Raw genomic sequence first — 18,617 nt, forward strand, 5'->3', positions numbered from 1 at the left:
CCAGAAGCACTTCCGGTTTTGTTCTTTTTCGCTCTTTCAGCATCTCTACTAGTATAGGCTACCGTGCCTATATATTTCCAGTCATTTATGTTCAATTTACGAAAAAATACCCTGCCCCCAAAAAATAACCAGGGGCGTTTGAAAATAGCTGAGTAGCGGCAAGATTTTCTCTTGGAAAGAGTTTTTAAAATTAATATGGGGTTGTAAAACACGGATTTAAAATCTTAAATGAAGACGTGACGGACAACTGAATAATGTAACTTTTAAAAACATACTTATTTATTTTATTTTATTTTTTGAGTGGATTACGTATGGAACGCATGACAATGACGTATTTTTGGCGCGTCACGCTTGGCTCAAACAGAAGCAACTAAACGTTGAGCATTGCGCTCGTAATCGTAGGTATAATTTTAATTTTACGGAATCAGGCGTTTGCTGAGTTAATCATTTAAGTCTCATTGTGGTTATATTTTTGATAAATGTTGATATTTTTGATTCGGAGAGGAGGTTCACTTACGCCTTGTTTCTCATTCTTTACGCTGTATTTTCTTTTGGTCATTGCACCTTATTTTACTTTCTTATTTAATCTAACCCCTCAGTTCATTAGTGATGTCTCAACAAGCACAACAAACGATTCCTTCCGCCCCTGACTCCCCTGCGCTGGTTGTCACATCTAACGTGCAGAAATATGCAATAAAGAAGAAGAAAGTCCTCAGCGCCGAAGAAATTGAGCTGTTCGAACTTACTCAGGCTGCAGGAATCACTGTGGATCAGGAGGTTTTTAAGTATGTTTAATAATAACCTTATCTGTGGGTTACATGGAGGACCATGGTTTTATGTCCTCACCCCCTTCCTCCTCCTCCTCCTCCTCACAGAATCATAGTGGACTTGCTGAAGATGAATGTGGCTCCTCAAGCAGTCTTCCAGACCTTGAAGGCAATGTGTGCAGGACAGAGGGTAGCTGAAAGCTGTGGTGGAGACCCTTCAGCTGGCGCCCACACCACAAGCATGACCACAGCGCACACAGAAGCCAGAGGTTAGTCTGAAGAATCTGAAGAATGGATGTAATGCAACTGAAAGTATATGTATATTTGTCATTTAAATGTTGACTATCTTTCAGCTCACATACTCTACCTTCTTTTAACTAAGAAACATTGCAGAAATCAGGCTGGGAAGATTTAGTCTCCCCATTTATACTGCCTTATTGTAGTCCGTTCCTGTTTTCCCCCTCTGTTGGGTCCTCCTAACCCACCATTGGTCAGTCCAGGATGCAGCAGCCACAAACACTAGTTAAGATTCAGATGTCACCCCGTAGGTCACAATTGACTTAGGAAAAGAGGGCTGTCATTTGTCACCTACAGTTTAACACTCTGAAAGTCAGAAAAGTTCAGGATGTGTTTTGCTGTGTGGGTTCACATTTTTGGCAATATAAAACCCTGCTACTTTAATGAAAGCCAAGGCTAGAAGGAGAAAGAACTCATAACTGTCTTCTGTAAAGTGTAGCATAGTTATGCCACAAATCATTATTATATTAGCATAAATTATGTATGTCGTTTTTTTTTTGTTTTTTTTTAATCGATATATAAACAATTGTTGTATAAACTATCAAAATTCCCAAATCTCAGTCTAATCGAACATCTGTGAGATATGCTGGACAAAGAAGTCCGATCCATGGAGTCCCCACCTCACATCTTAAAGGACTTCAAGGATCTGTTGCTAACCTCTTGGTCCCAGATACCAATGCACACCTCTAGGGTGTCTAGTGGAGTCCATGTGGACCAACACAATATTAGGCAGTTGGTGATAATGTTATGCTTGATTGGTGTATGATCTGGTGGGAATGGAGAACATCAAAGGTCCAAGAATAGAACATTAGGGAAGAGGACTGGTCAGAGGGGGTCCTGAGACCAACCTACTTTCCAATGCAAACAAGCCCAGTTGTTGGTAACAGTAATTTCTGATAACAACAAGCGTGTGTGTGGCTACAGATATGATTTTTGATGCAAAGACTCAGAATGTTAAAGTTTTTATTTTATTAATTTAAATTTATGTTATATTCTTTCTTTGCTCCTCTCTTTGCTTTTTAAGTGTGTGAAATAATCACATTCCTCCATTTAAGTTCTGCACGTGCTGTAGCAGAGGTTCTGTGCTGCACTCTTCCCTTACCCCACCTCACTAACTAAATCCAATCTTCACTTCACCCCACACAGCACAGTTTTCCACATAAAAGGAGGGCATCTGAAGACAGGCATAGTCATGCAAACTCATCTACAAATCGCTCATCCTCACTGTGTTGCAGGTTTTTCTGATTTCCTCTCTATCCCGGTCGGTTCTTTCTTTTCTGTCTTTTTTTCTGTGTGTCTTGTTTCCTGAAGAAGAGGACTCTTTGGCCTCTGGAAAGAGCCCTAAACCTGCCGCAGCTCCCCCCACAGCAGCAGGCCCCAGAGCCACAAGGGTCAACACTAAGATTGTGGTCTACGGCCCCCAAGACACTAGTTCTCCTCACTCTCAAGGTCCCTTTTGCTGCACTCTGTCCTTCACCTCCATCTGCCCACTTGCTTGCCTTTCTCATTAACAAAAGTTGTATTTATGTGCCATTTGATATGGAGCAGGATTTTGGGAAAAAAAACTGCATGCTGTGCTTTCTTTATATGTGCATGCATGCAATTGTGTGTGGACCACAAAAATTGAATTTGCCCTTGGATGTTTTCATACTCAAGGAGATTTATTCACCGTGCAGTGGATTTTTTTTCCCTTTGTTTTTAAGTGGCTAGAAAGTTAAAAAAAAAAACAACCCTCTGAAGTACTCTTTTTATTGATTCTTTTACACAAGAGTAACTTGAATTTACAAGTTTAAAAAAAGTATTTTATGTTGCTGTTTGATGGTTAACCTGTGACGGAACAAGAAAAGAGGATCTTGACTTGGTTCATACAATATGCACTTACTGAGTTCTATTTTCAGGATTTCACTTATTGAAGAAGTCTTCTTCAGTATAAATGGTCACAAACTTAAACTTGACAAATAAAGCAGAGAAAAGTGTGCGAGCACCAAGCTTTTTATGACTTTTTAAATAACAGATTAAACATTTGACTTGCTAAGAATCTTAACCCTAAGCAACCCCAATGGCTTGATTTTGTATTTCTAAATGGTTACATCAGTTTAGTGATTGATAGATATATATGTATGTGTGTGTGTGTGTGTGTGTGTGTGTGTGTGTGTGTGTGTGTATATATATATATATATATATATATATATATATATATAAAAATACAGAACTTTAACTTGAAGCACTTTCAAAATACAAAAGAATGCTAAAATCTGTGATTATAGTACAAATGGAGAGTATAAATGCTATAGAAATACTTTTTTGTAAAACAAAAACAATATCACTATCAGCTGGAACAATATATATTTTTTTTTTCCTGTATTATTATTTTTGCTAAGGCTCATGGGATATTGCTGCCCTCCCACCCAGCTCGGTGGGTGAAGGGCAGTGTGGACACTTAAGTTTGTGAATGCAATAACTTGAGAACGAAGCGACATAGCACCTTCAAATTGATACCATAGGTGTATCTACTAAAAATCTCGGGTGAGTTTTAATCTCACTAACCTTGACCTAAAGGTTTTTCAAGAATATAATGACAGGGTTTTGAAATTGATTCCGTAGGCATGTCTTCTAGGAATCTGAGGGGTAGTACTGGTAATTTCCAGTATTTTTAAAGTGGTCTTAAGAAATATTGCTCCAGGCTTTCTAAAGGCCCTTCAGAGTTTTTCTTTGACTGCTTTTTCACTCCTTTTCAGTCCAGTCCTTGTACTTGATCATTTTTAGAGGTGTGACTTTTTTTTTCCGTTAAGCCAGTTGAAACTGACCTGTAAAATATTCAAGAAAACAATTCTTTGTCAGGATCTTTAAAAAAATGCCAAAGTTAACATCAGAAAACTGTCTGCGGTATATGGACAGTATCCGACAGTCATGTGTTTAAAACATAGGGAAAAAGTTTCAGAAAGAACTGACACAGGACCTGAGAGGTGGATCTGGCCCTTCAGCTGATCCATCTGCTCTTTGCTGAAGCCTCATTTGAAATATGCTCAGTGGAACGGGTGGCCATCAAGAAGCCATTCTTAAGGAAGGAAACATAACATAGAGAAAATGCAGAGGTATGCCATATTTCAAAAGACCTAGACTGAAAATCAGTGGCATCAGGTTTTATAGAGTGATGAATCAAATGTGAAACTTTAAATAATCTTGTCAAAATATTCTCTTGAATTGAGAACATAGAAAGTACCGTCAGTTTTTGATCCACCATACAGTCCCATCTGGAAAGCTAAAAGAAAGAAAGAAATCTAGCTGGCAACAGGTTTATTTTTCCCACATGGCAGTGAGCCCAGACATACTGCCAATGCACACAAGCATACCTGGATAGAAAAACACAAACTAGAACACAAATCGGTCATGGATTGGCCTCCCTAAAACTCTGACCTCACCATTATTGAAGTGGTATTGAATCATCTTGACAGAGAAGAAAACAAATGTTCTTCAGAAGCCTAGAGAAATGTTCTTGAAGACTACTTAATTAAACAGTTAAAGAGAGTTCGGGTTGTCTATTCTTCAGTTGTGCTGAATAATAATAATAATAAAAAAAATCTTCTTTTTTTCCTTCACCAGTAAAATAGTCAGGTCTCTTGACACATGCTATATTTGCAGTTCATAATTTCTGAGGGCACTTTCTCGCCACTTCATAGTTAATGCGCAGTGCTGTTGTGACATACTGTCAAGTATATAAGAAAACGAGCTGTTTTATCAGCTGCACTTTCTCATTCCCCGTCATTATCATTTCCATTTTTATTTTTCTAAAATGCCATATTGCATGGTATATGTGAAGCAGTCCTATAACAGTCACCTAAACATTTATTTCCTCCTTTCCCTGAGTGCATTTTCTTTTTTGCTTCATTTCAGGAGTACGCAGTAAAGCCGGTACCAGCCACAGTGAGAAGACTAGGGAGGCTTCCAGCCAGAGAGTGCAGCGGCAGCCCAGTGCCACTAGAGGGCAGAAAACCAAGAGCTCCGGCAGCAGTAGTTCTTCCTCACAGATAAACTCGACCTAAAACTCTCGCAGTTGGAGGCCATTTGTAAATATGTAGGTTTCTTTACATTTAACATATGTGTACGTTTCTCTGTTTTACATCTTAAAGGACTGGTTTACCTAGATTACAAATAAATATAGGTGTTCTGGTATCATTTTCCTCCTCCTTTTAAAAGATGAATGGTTGGTGTAAATAATCAGTGTTAATCTTTTTATGTGGTTCAGACACGACAATTAACTGTAAGATACGTTATGAGGGAGTGTCTGCTGTATTGAAAAATTAAAGCTGCCTACATCGCTTAATCAAGTGTCATTGATGTAAAAAAAAAATGTAAAAAAATATAAAAATTGCCTAATCCAGTTCTTTAAGGTTCTAACTAGTTCAAAATGGGTGTGCGGTGTGTCTCCTTATTACTCTGTCAGATTTTGGTGGGTAAAGCTTTTTGCCCAGTTGCTATCAAACGAGTGAGACACAAAAGAAGACAAAAATAAATGTTTTAATTTGAGTATTTTCTACTGAGAAATGTCTATTCATTGTGAACGTTTTTGTTTTTTATATCACATCTTTAAAAAAATCAAACAATTTACTTATCAGATTTGTGTCTTTTACTCCGATGCAACATACACCAATTCCACATTTTTACAGCATGCAAAAATATGTACTGGAATAGTTGCTTGTATTTGATGTAATTTAAAAAAAAAAAAAAAGATACCTGATTCAAATTCAGCAGATTTCATTCTCAGAGACATGTTAAAGGTGTTTAAAGTGAGTGAAGAGGTATGCCACTCAGCAGTAGCAGTATGTGGTGCACAGCAACATTGCATCTTAACGATTTTCCCAGTGTTTGATTTTCAGTTGCTTTGTGACATTGTCAGTGTCTTTCACTGACCTGTTGTACTGAAGACAATACGGCACCCAAAAGTAAAGAGTGGCTCTTTTTCTCTTCGCTGGTCAGTAAAAATGGCTTTCCATCTCAGACAAATGGTTCTTTGTCTGACACCGAGAGAGAAATGCAGCAAAGAATTTGAGACATGCAAAAGAGATGAAATGCAGATTTGTGTCACTTTGAAGATTTCTCACTGCTTTTGGATCTTTTGGTGTTTTGATGATGAGAAGATGATGAGCGTGGAGTGCTGTAAAGTTAATATGCGCTTTTAAAAGTTTGGACTTTTATTTTGGCTCTGTACTGGTGACTGGGTTTTCATCTGTCACACGGGGGCAGTAGAAGCACACTGCAGTTAACACAGTGAGCCTAAATCTTCACATAGTTTTTAGCCTTTTTCATAAATTTGCCTCAGTATCATGAAAGAGTCAGGAATGCATGCATTGTGCAGTTTTTTTTCTTTCCCATCTGTATTTGAAACAAACCCAGACTCATTCAGAAACAGAATGACACCTCAAAAAGGTAAAAGGTGCAGAGAGAGAGTGTTTGTGTGTGTTTGAGAGAGGCAGGCTGCAGGGCTTTATGTCTTTTATGTGGCCGTTTGTCCTGTTTATGTGCTCCTGCCTCTCCTCTCCTCTGCGCTCTGCATTGATGGCAGCGTGCCTGTAATTGATGGCACCATATTGCTGTGGTGTAGCAGGTTTAATGGGGCTTGACAGAGCAAGGGAAAGCAGCATGCAGCCAGGGAGGGAACTTAACCCTTTCACACGCACTCCACCCTCCATCGGAGACCCTCCCCGTTCTCCCCTGCCACCCTCGCCTGTTCTCTAGTTTTTGCGCCCTCCCCCCTGCACATCAGCGTGTGCAAACACAAACGAGAATACAAATAGGCCCTCGGTGATTAGCTTGTTTACGATTCCTACTGTTATCAGTGGTCATGGTAATGGCAGTTTGGTTCATGATCAAGGAAGCTCAGACACCCCTCTGACTCCACTTCTGAAAATAAATACTCGCCAGCTGTTGGGGCTCCTTACTGTTTTGCTTGGAGGAGCCTAAATGTGTTTGACAAAGGTAAACAGCTGGGAATTTATTTCTTCAAACTTGCTGCCAGCCTGCAGTGCCTCGATGTCACCTACAGGGGCCAGTGTGGATCCAAGATACGAGGAGTGGCCTTCCAACTGACTTGGATTTCCATTGGCATCCGCTCCAGTATTTTGGATGTGTTTATTTTGTTATGAGGGAATTTCGTAGCCTGTACAGAGCCTTTCATTAAATAGGGAGCGTTATTCGTCACTCAGGCACGCTGAAAAACATTCAGGCCTGCAAACACGTGCACGCGCCTGCACACACTATATGCTCCATTAATCAATAGAGAGGATGAAATGATGCTATTGTGTGCGAGGCAAGGCGAATGGCATGTTGAAGAATGAGCTAGTCAAAGCTGTTGGCAAATCATTAATGTAAGGTGCTGGTCTAAACCAAGTTCTCACATTCTCTGTGCAAGCTGTTCCCAGGTGACAAAAAACTGGGGAGAGATGCTATTTTAAGAGTCGATATCACACCTCTTGTCTCTCCCTCTCTCTCTCTCTTTCTCCCTCTCTCTTTTTTAACCAAGTCACTTATATTCCCTACTGAATCGCGTTCTCTCTGAAAGGATTTGGGTGTGGTACGCAGGAATATCCCGTTTCTCTCCTCTTTCCTTCTTTCCCCTTTTTCTCTCAGGTATTATCACTTTCCGTGAACTCTCGGTCCACATTTCTCTGGAAATTTATAGGCCACTTTCCCTCACTTGTTGTCTATACATCCACTCCCTCCCTCTAACCCCTTTGCTCTCCATCATCCCACTCCCCGCCATCCACCCTCCTTGCCAGGCCGGCTGCAGATTGGCTATTTCCTGCACGCGCCCAGTAGAGCCCTTATCAGAGGTAGAGTGCTGATTGTTGGTCTGTCTCTCAGGCTGACTGACAGTTCAGGCTGCGCTGCTGAAATGCCTGATTTGGTCAATGTTTGTCTGTGGGGCCTTATCTCCACACCTTATATTAACTGCCTTGACAGTATGTGCAGGCAGTCTCTCTCCATCTTGTTGCACCCTCCCACCACCACCACCAGCACCTCCCTCTATCCTCTGTCTCTATCTCCATTCACTCTCTATACCCGCCTCACACTATAGTCTTTCAACCAGCAGCTAAACATTTTCCCACTGATCCTCCCCTTCCATCATTGTTCCTCTTATAGCTGGATCAGCACTAGAGGACCATAAAAGTCGCTTTATTTCTTGCTTGTTATTTCTGCCAAAAGCAGTAATAGTGTTAACAGTAGTCCAAGTTATAAAGCAACGTATTTGTCCATTTAGTCGAATCAGGAAATGTCTGTTCTATCTTCTGAACACCTAAATCTCCTGAGATTCCTAGAACACTGATGACTGCTTTTTCAGCTTTGAGCATTGTAAGAATGTCACAATGTGGCCACACTTTATGGTGTGAATTTGTTGCAATTTGCAACACATTTTAAAGTCTTAGTAAAACATAGATGGATTTTCTTGGTCTGAAAAATGATGCTAGCACATCAGGACTGTGACTACTCAGTTTGGCTAACTCCTTGTGAGTCATAATTATTAGCCAACGAGCCTTCAGTGTCTCTCATTTTCACAGTCAGACCCCACATTATTAGTCACAATTGGTTTCAAAATGCCAAAAATGGTGACCATTGGGTCACATCCGCGTGGCTGCATCCATTTTTTATATACAGTCTGTGTAGGCTATGCAATAGCTGCTATTTTTAGAAAAGCTGAGTTCAGAAATCTCCCTTTTTAAAGTAATTACATTACCTTCAGTACCTCTCTCCAGGAAACCTCCAAAATCAACAGTCAAATTGCATTCCTGCATACGATAAAATAGACCTTGAAGACCTTGAAGTGACATTATCCTGTCACACATAGAGGAATAACATGTGATAAGACAAAATGTGGTTTAAAAGAAAAAAATTAATTTCTTTGGGATGACTAAAAACACCATACTCCTTAAAGAAAATTCAAGGACATGACCTAAGTATTGTCAATTATAGCAACAGCCTTGAATGCGAACACCAGACAGGTTAACCTGTATTGTTTTTGCATGTAGGCAGTAAAGTCAGTGAAAGATATTTCAAATACAAGAGTATCTACATGGCTAGATACCACTAGAGATAAGTGAGAAAAGATAATGATGTGTGTGTCTGTGTCTGTGTGTGTAATATAGTGTAAATGGTATCTTAAAATACTGTTTTGCATAGCTGCTTTTGTATTCTAGGACGAAAACTCAGGTGTGATGTTAAAGCAGCTTTAAAGAAGAGGTAACACACTTAAAAAACCCCACAAGAACGTATCCATTGTGAATCAGTTAAACTGACCACCTTAAAATGTGACTTGGACTTGATCTTACTTTAAAATTGCTGTGAGTTTATAAAATGTCAAACCAATTGAAAAAAGTTAAAACCACAAAAAACACAAAATAGTCAGAATATGGTAGACAGTGCAGAGAAAAAAAATCAGAGGCTCCCTGCTGCTTTGTCTATGTTCTGTCTTCTTATGCAAAGCGAAGCTACACCCTTTCCCACAGATTTTCTTTCTGTTTATATAAAGTTAACAAGAAAATGTCAGCTGATTCTACTCTATTCTTGTATGAGTCACCAACGATTTACAGTCATCTTTTCCCATCTATTACCTATACCTATTTTGACCATCATCAAATAACAATTTGGCTTAACAAGACTTCAAATTCTTCAATTTGGGAAAACAGAAATTCTGGGGAGAATGCCAACAAAACACTATCCACTAAATTAACTCTGATATAAAACTCTTGATACACATCTTGCTACCTGGCAGCTTTCTTGACTTGACTGAGGTACTGTAAAACTCCTATTGAAGGGGGAGACGACCATTAATTTCCTGTCAGTGGAAGAACCTTTAGATAATTTAATCCACAAAATAAATTTTGAGTTTGTATGTATTTATTTATAATAATTAATGTAATATAATAATATATGCTATGAACATGATAATATTATATGTAACATTATAAGATTTTTATGTATTAAATACCAGTCCAGAATGTTGACACCATCAGCATCTCTGCTCATCCCATTGAGCATATTGTGGATAGAGTAAGCCAAGAAAAAACAAAAAACAACTTAGATCTTTACAACTTAGACAAGTGGATACAGTGATGGTAAAAAGTCAGGACTGGATATTGAATTATCTGCTTACAAAGTTTTAAATTAGATGAATTCTAAGTCAGATGAACAACACATGACATATTGCACGGTGTGATCAGTTAACGAAAACAAAGCCAAAGAGCAGACGCTGTGTGTGAAAACACTCCATGATTCAAAAGCTTTTAGAACCACCTTTAGCGGCAATAACTAGAATAATCACCTTGTGTATGACTTTATCGGTCTCTCTCATTGTTGTGGAGGAATTTTGACCCACTGTTCTTTACAACAGCATTCAATTATAGAAAGCTGTCTTAATGTCCCGCCACAGCATTTCAGCTGGGTTGAGGTCTGGAGTTTGACTGGCCTGCTGCAAAACCTTGATTCTTTTCTTTTTCAGCCATTCTGTTGTCGATTTGCTGCTGTGTTTGGGATTATTGATTGATCCAGTTTTGGTTGCGCTTTACCTGTCGGAGATGACTCTAGAATGCTTTGGAATAAACAGGAGTTCATTCTTGGCTCAATGGCAAGATGGAAAGGTCCTGGGGCTGGAAAACAAGCCCAAGTCATCACCCCTTCACCATCATGCTTGACAGCTGGTCTGAGTTGTTTGAGCTGATACACTGAGTTTGGTTTTCACCAAATGTGCCACTGTACACAGTGACCAAACATCTGCATTGTGATCTCCTCTGTCCAAAGGACATTTGTCCAAAAATCTGGCTTTCTCCTGACAAACCTATCCAAACAAGCTTACATACTTGTTAAGACCTTTTCTAATTGTACTGCCATGAACTTTAAAAAACTAACGGGGACCATGATATTTATCTAACAGCATACTAATTGGGACATCCACATATGGGAATTAATCTTTTCCCTTTTGTTTGTTTTGGACCTTTTTAACCCTTCCCTTATGGGCAGGAGCAATTACTTGTTTAAGATCCCTCCTTGACACTGTGTTAACACACACTTGAATGCTTCATACCAGCAGGCTTCCAAAACTTCCAAACCACATTTCTGTTATTATGTCCTGATAACAACTACAAAGTACAAAAACAGGCGTAGTTTGTTTCACCTTGACTGTATAGCTGCCACCACACAGCTGAAACTGTTGTGAACCTCTATAAAAACCATTAGTAGCTCACATGTTTCCCAAGTCTGCTGCTTACTTGGCTCTTGAAGGGAAGGGTAGGACAAACGCCATCTTTAGTGTTTCACAATTCTGCCACAGACTTCAATTTAGGATTCCTTGAGTGGTATTTCAGCTCCTTCTATAATGTCTCTGCTCGTAACTTGCATTTTTGTTCCCGTGTGCCTCAGCCACATGATAAGATGATAAAATGCTCATTTGGGCTTTGCTATTACAATAAACACTCACATGCACCATGTAGTTTATTTAAACCATTTCCGCGTATGCTGCAGCATGGGTGTATTAATCCATCACACAAAATAGACGCAAATTAATTGATTATTCAGTGTTTTTAATCAAATCAAATCAAATCGAATCAAATCAATTTTATTGTCACATCACATGTGCAGGTACACTGGTACAGTACAATCGAGTGAAATTCTTGTGTGCGAGCTTCACAAGCAACAGAGGTGTGTAAAAATACAATAACATAAGACAAGCAAAATATAAGGATGGCTAAATCTGAGAGTAATAAATATATGTACAATATAAGAGTGTAGGCATTACTGGATGTGTATACTAAATATATTTTTCTACGTGTGTGTGTGTGTGTGTGTGTGTGTGTATACATATTTTACAAATTAAATAGAGTAAACAATAAATAAAATATATAAAATATACAGAGGTTGGTAGTTGGATATTGTGCAAAACAAGTGGCATTTATATACAGTATGGAGTGCATAATGTTGAAGTTCCAGTAGTGAAGGTGAGGTGTCTATGAAGTGTTCAGCAGTCTGATGGCCTGGTGGAAAAAGCTGTCTCTCAGTCTGCTGGTTCGGGACCGGATGCTGCAGAACCTCCTTCCTGATGGAAGCAGTCTGAACAGTTTATGGCTGGGGTGACTGGAGTCCTTGATGATCCTTCCCGCTTTCCTCAGGCACCGCTTCCTGTAGATGTCTTGGAGGGAGGGAAGCTCACCTCCAATTATCCGTTCAGAGCACCGCACTACTCTCTGGAGAGCTTTGCAGTTGTAAGCGGTGCTGTTGCCATACCAGGTGGTGATGCATCCAGTGAGGATGCTCTCAATGGCACAGCGATAGAAGGTCCTGAGGATGCGGGGGCTCATGCCGAATCTTTTCAGTCTCCTGAGAAAGAAGAGGCGCTGCTGCGCCTTCTTCACTGTTTTGTTTATGTGTACTGACCACGTAAGATCCTCAGCCAGATGTACACCAAGGAAGCGGAAGCTGCTCACTCTCACTCACTCACTCACTCTTAATGAACTAATCGTTGAGCAATTCTAGAAAAACAAATCTGCTGCCACGTGTTGTATGGTTTTCTACATTTGTAAAGCAACAACAGCAATACTGCCTCTCACAGCCTTGTCTTTTAACAGTGACTGAGTTTATGACTGAAGCGTGGAAACTAAAACTTTCTGCAGACACTTTTGCTGCTTTCTTGTTCACTTGCTGCTGTTTTACATTAACCATAATCTGATTTACAATCCACCAAACAGCATGATTCTCGAGTAACTGTAATTACCAAAGTAAACATATAAACCCTGACTGTAATGACAAAGAGTTAATCCACACATACATACCGAATCCTGCTTTTTTTTGTTAAGTAGCACTAATCAACAGAGACTGAGGAGGTAAACAAGGCCTCTTAAGCTTTATTTATTTATTCACTTTATTAGCAAGAGGCTGTTTATTCCGTCTGTTAATGGCAGCTGTGGGAACGAATAGAATTCACACTCACTTGGACCCCTATTGTGTGGCAGGCTGTCAGGTTACACACACGCTGACACACACGCACACACAATAGGGGAGGCACTGTGCACAGCTGTTGTCTTATATTATTTGTTTTCTGAAATCTCCATAGTTACAGTAGAAAGGTGCTTCTAATCTTTACTGTTACGACTATATAAATACATGCTTGTCTAATCCACTCCAGACCAACTATCAGATTTTGTCTCAAATATGTTTCCATACAATGATAGGAAGCAAAGCCAAGCCATTTTTGACATTCCAGGAGAAACAAGTTTAAATTAAGTTTTCCATAATTATTGTCTGCATAGATGTTCAAATACTACTGATTTATGCTTGTTTTTTCCCTTGAATGGACATTATCAGTTATGTTACAATTCATCTTTGATTGTTGTTGCTCTGTGATCTGACAGGGAACAGTTTTAAGGTTTAACTTGCAATGGAACACCATGACTTAGACTCGAGTGTTCATGTTCAGGCGTATTAATGAGCTGTTAGCTAAATTAGTCCAACTGTTGAGTATAGGGGCAAAGGCAGTTTGGAAAAAAAAATTGAAGGTAATATTAAACACTTAAGTTTTAGGGAAAAAAGCATTTCATCATGTTCTTTTAAGTTATTCCCATTCATCAGGGTCTGGGGGCAGTTTGATAAGGATCAAACCCAGTGGGCCAGTTTCCATCTATAAGAAGTATATATGCATCTCAGAATAGGGACTAAAAGTCAAACTTAACAGAAAAAAGGCAAACATGATGATCTTACAGAGAAAGAGGATGAATTGAAACATACATGATTACAATATTAATGATAACTGCAACATTGTTCACCCTACAAGCCTAACCATGCTGCCATTGCTGTTCTAGAGTCCGAGCACCACTCTATCCCTAGCGGGACGTGATTGTAGTAGCAATAGCCATAATTTATTGATTTCTTTTCCATTCCTTTATCCTCCTTCTTCATCCCCTCTTTGGTTCCCCCTTCTGGTCAGACTGTATTGGAGATAAGAGGGATGCACACATGAACATACATGCACACACACTTTTCAAGTGCAGAGACTCTTACTTGTTTGTCCTGTTTTACTCTGCAACATATTTGTCTTATCAGTGTTTCACTGTAATCACTTGCCTGTGTCTGTATGCTGTTTTGCAGTTTGTTTACTTTTTTCAGTCAGCACACCTAAGTTATGTACAGTGCAGCACACATGCTCCTGCACAGTGTATCAGGTTCATGTGACTTATGTTTTTTTTTTAAGGTTATTTGTACTATTTAATTGAAATATCACACTTGAAATAGACATGTTATAATAACTCAGCATCTTCAATTAGCGCTTACTTGTTCTGAGGCAACGAGTTTGCATATTTTTAACTCGTTTAACATGTTGGTCAGACAAAACAAGCAATTTGCCACTGGTGAAATGTAACTAAATATAATCAAGTGCCTGTAATTTTTCCCCCATTCCATGCTGCTCAAGAGTGCCACCCTAATTCATTCCACAGAATATTTTACTTTTCATTTCACAGCATTTATTGATCGCTATCAAAGCAAGTGGCATTTAATGTGGAAATAAGCTGCTTTTTAAATTAAAAAAAACTCAAATGATCCACTAGTTTAAAAAAACAGATCCACACTAATTTTCAATTTTTAAAACTGATTTTAAGTAAATGCAATCAACCACAAATAATACATACTTTATATGCCCACAGCCTATTTTTAATGTACAATATTGCTTTTAATAAGTAAACTGTAATATCTGATGGGATTCCCCCCCTCGTTTTCTGGTATTTTCTAAACTAAACAATTTCCAAACGATCAAAAATATCTACAGCTTTTCCGATTGATTGCACTGGGGTAAGCGATAACCACAGTATTCCTAGACCTTTGGCAGTGTTTCCAAGGCCTTGGCATCCTTTTCATAGTAGTCAGTGTAAATTAAAATCTGTTTAAACTTTTTAAATAATACATGTAATAGCTGTTAAGAGGAGGAGAAGTAACAACAACTGTGTTGCTGATTATGAGCTGCTAATTGTCAACTTAAGAATAAACAAGGAAGAAAAGAGGATTTTAATCATTTCCCAATTAAGACACTTTCAAAGGTGTTTTGTGTGCATGTGTGTGTTGCGGTGCTCCAAATTCTATTTAATTAAGGCAGAGATGGAGGTTACTTCTCTACCCTTGTCTATGTGAGATTTAGATGATTCTTTCTAATCTGTGTATTTCAACTCTGAAGATTTTTAATTGACTTTTATTTCTGCATATTTAATTAATACTCCTCCAATTTGCAGTTTACAAACTTTTAAACCTGTTGGGTAGGAATTATTTCTGAGCTCTTTCTGTCTGAGTACCCATATTTGCTTGGATCAATAAAAGCAGGAGAAAAAACAGCAATCAACATCTCCCATTTTTTAAAGAAAAATATATTTGTTCCATGTTATGTTTTTCTTTTTAACTATTAAACAAATCAGCTCCTAGTTCCTGGTTGCATGCAGTATTTTAACCTTTCGTGTCTGTATTCATGCATCCATGCCTGTACAGGTGTGTGCAAGCCCAGAGATAAAGCACCCAGTTGTAGTGCAGGACATTTCCCCCCTGAAGAGTCCTTTATATGTCAGTGCTGTTATGTCATAGCCCTGACTCCCTGCTACACTACATATTCGGCACAAGTATTTTGCATGTGTAAAGACAGATTATGTACTTTTTTCCCTTCCTCTTCTTGTGACATGCTTTTACCCCATTTTGTTGATGCGTGCATGTGTGTTTGCACGTGCACAGGCTGGCTGTCCAACATCACCGTGCTGCATGCTCATTGTGTTGGGTCCTCACTCACTGGCATGCTGGAAATATGCCAACAACTGCCCCCCAAAACCCCAACTCTCCACCCCCATTGTACCCACTCTGAAAAGAATGAAAGACCTGTCTTGCAGACACACACACACACACACACACACACACACATTCATTTGTCTATCAAATCACATAGAAAAAGCCATAAATTAGCCTATAACATAACGAATATTTACATACATTGCTGATCCCGTTAAGGTTAATCTCATTTTCATTCAACTCCTGTGGTGCCTCATAGAGCTGAACCTCTCTGTGCAGTTGCACCTGAATTTTGAAGTTTAGAAGGGACTTGACAGTTTATTAAGGAAGGCTGGACCATTTGATTCTGGTCATTTTTGTATTTTCCCTCATTCTTTCTTCTGCTTCTAAAATAAAGGCTTTTGGCCACTCTTATTTTAAGTAAATAAATAAAGTTTTTGATTTTATAACAGTATCCACCCATGCAGAAAACAGTGGAAAGAGGTTTAATTTATTTATTAGATTTTATTTTTTAATTTATGAGTTAATTCATTCAGATTTGTGGTGCTGGTCCTACGATTGTTAAACAAATAATGAGGGGAAGTCTGTAGGAAAATTCATGGTTGTCCAATCTAAGTGAGACACTGTTTCTAGAACTTTTTAATCTCAACAAAACTAAGCTGCTGAACTGAAAACTGTTATGCTAAACATTTAGGGTTTTTTTTTAATTCTCCAAGCCCTGCAGACTAAATGTTACTCTCTGCATTGTCCTGGGGTTTGATTGTATTTGTGTATATACTCTGTTCTTAGAGTAATACATAACTGAAAATAATGTGTAACGACAAACTGAATGATATCACTACTTTTTAACAAGATTTTTAGAGATAAAAAAAACCCAACCCCCCCAAAATCATAGTTTCCAGTTATTCTCTTTGTCCTCTGGTCGTGTCTCACACTGTTCTATCTTTAAATTTGTGTTTTTTCTTCCTGTTCTGATTTTTCCTTTCCTCCCACCCCAAAAAGCCTCTTTCTTCCTTCCTCTCTGCTAGCACCCTCATATTCAGTCTCACTCCCTCTATCTCTGCCTGCACCCCTTCTTCATTCCCTCCTCCCTCCCTTCCTCCCTCGTCGCCCTCTCACTTCCCTCTCTCCCTCTCGCTTTTCCCCTGGCAGGCTGGTGATTGACACTTACAAATTACCCGGCGGCAGTGGCATTGTGTGTGACCCCTCTCTCTCATCTCCAGCCCGCCGCCGTTTTGTCATCTAATTACTGTGAATCCCCGGCCTGCTCCCCACTGCTGCATTTTTAATATGCCTGCCCCCGCCCCTTCTCACTTTCTCCCTCCCTCCCTCTCCCTCCCTCTCTCCCACACAGCCCCCCTCTCTTCCATTCACCTGCAGCCGACTTTACCTGCTCCTCTGTCCAATACTTGGAGTGCATCCGTCGTCTCTATACTCTTCCCGTGCAACCCTCGGAGTGTTTTCTCTCCACCGCCTCCATTATCACATCATCACCTCTCCTGCCTCCTCTCCCGGCTCTCCTCCTCTCTGTGGAGTGTCGCTCCATCCCACACATGGACCTGTCCATGTCAATCTCTCTGTTTGCATTTCACTTTTCAGCAGTATCATTAGTGTTTGGTAAACATGTTGTCCGGTTCACTTGATCAATAGGCACTAATGAAGGCACGGTGCTTTCTAGCTTTGATGACTTTGCCTTCAGATTTGAATATTTTTGGCCGACTGTTCTTACATTTTCCATTTTTCTTTCTTTTTATGAAAAAGCCTGTTCTGCTGTTCTGTGTGCGTTCTTGCAAATGCAACTTTTGTTAAAAATCAAAAACATCCTGTTGTCCATCCTAATTAATTTCAAGACAATGAGATGTTTCCTTATCATTAATAGTGTTTGCAATGCTAATTATTTTATTTACTGTTTAAAAAAATACATAATGACAAAGAATACCAAAATGTCAATGCAAGTGACAAATGTAGCAACTGCAGAGTCTCCCTTGGAGACAAAAATACATTTTCAAAGTTGCTGAGATATATCGTCCTTCCATCGTGTGTAAAGACATAAATATAGAGTCCTTCTTTCTCAAAAGGATAATGTGTGTTGGAAGTTAAAGATTTCAGTATGACAAGGTGCAAATGTTCACCTACAGTTCCTCTCATAGCTGGGCTCACATACAGTCTCTTCCCATTTCTTTCTTTGTGTGTGTGTGTCTGTATGTGTGTTCTGTCCAACGCTCAGCTGCCCACAGCCAGACTGAGCTCCCCCGCCGATCTTCATCTTCCAGCTAGAAATCAGCAGAGCATGGCAGGCTGCTGCTACAGCACCACTCTGAAGGGAGGAAGGAATGAAGGAAGAACAGAAAGAAGTGGGAGAAAGAGCAGAAGGAGATAAAGACAAATAGAAAAGGATGAGTGGGGTTGTTGAAAAAGCAGATTTGTTTTTTAGCTGCATTGTTGTGGAAATCAGAAAGTGTTTTTCTTTTCTTTTTCTTTTTTTTAAATTCAGAGTACAAGTGATGACAAATGCCTTAAAGCAGTTGACACAGATGTGGAGGCAGCTGGGATGGGCAGGGGCTGACCTGCCCCCTCCACCTTCTGATGTAGCTCCAGGGCGTGGTAGGATTTAGCATGGCCTCATTACCTTGTCATGAGTTTGGAGAAATATGGGCCTCCTGAGAGAGACTCAGGGACGTGCAATGATGAAAAGAGAAAAGGAAGGGAAGCTGACAGCCGACGCATGGAGAACGCAAAAGAAAATGGGAGGGA

General features: G+C 39.5%; 1 protein-coding gene across 1 annotated transcript; it reads left to right on the forward strand.

The window, feature by feature from the left end:
• The first annotated feature begins 16 nt into the window (after positions 1–16).
• mzt2b (mitotic spindle organizing protein 2B) lies at positions 17–5,434 on the forward strand. The gene is made up of 5 exons (XM_085168607.1): positions 17–398; positions 600–785; positions 876–1,036; positions 2,376–2,513; positions 4,959–5,434. Exons 2-5 carry the CDS (start codon positions 610–612, stop codon positions 5,105–5,107), a joined length of 624 nt encoding a protein of 207 aa, XP_085024733.1. The 5' UTR covers positions 17–398; positions 600–609; the 3' UTR covers positions 5,108–5,434.
• The last annotated feature ends 13,183 nt before the right edge of the window (positions 5,435–18,617 follow it).

Source organism: Neolamprologus multifasciatus, chromosome 7, assembly GCF_963576455.1.
Source record: "Neolamprologus multifasciatus chromosome 7, fNeoMul1.2, whole genome shotgun sequence".
In the NCBI taxonomy this organism is placed as follows: Eukaryota; Metazoa; Chordata; class Actinopteri; order Cichliformes; family Cichlidae; genus Neolamprologus; species Neolamprologus multifasciatus.

Excerpts from the sequence above, each read along its gene's own strand:
- mzt2b (XM_085168607.1), top strand. The coding sequence starts at position 610 with ATGTCTCAACAAGCACAACAAACGATTCCTTCCGCCCCTGACTCCCCT. Across the intron at positions 786-875 it reads GTGGATCAGGAGGTTTTTAA|AATCATAGTGGACTTGCTGA; the intron begins GTATGTTTAATA and ends TCCTCCTCACAG. Across the intron at positions 1,037-2,375 it reads AGCGCACACAGAAGCCAGAG|AAGAGGACTCTTTGGCCTCT; the intron begins GTTAGTCTGAAG and ends TGTTTCCTGAAG.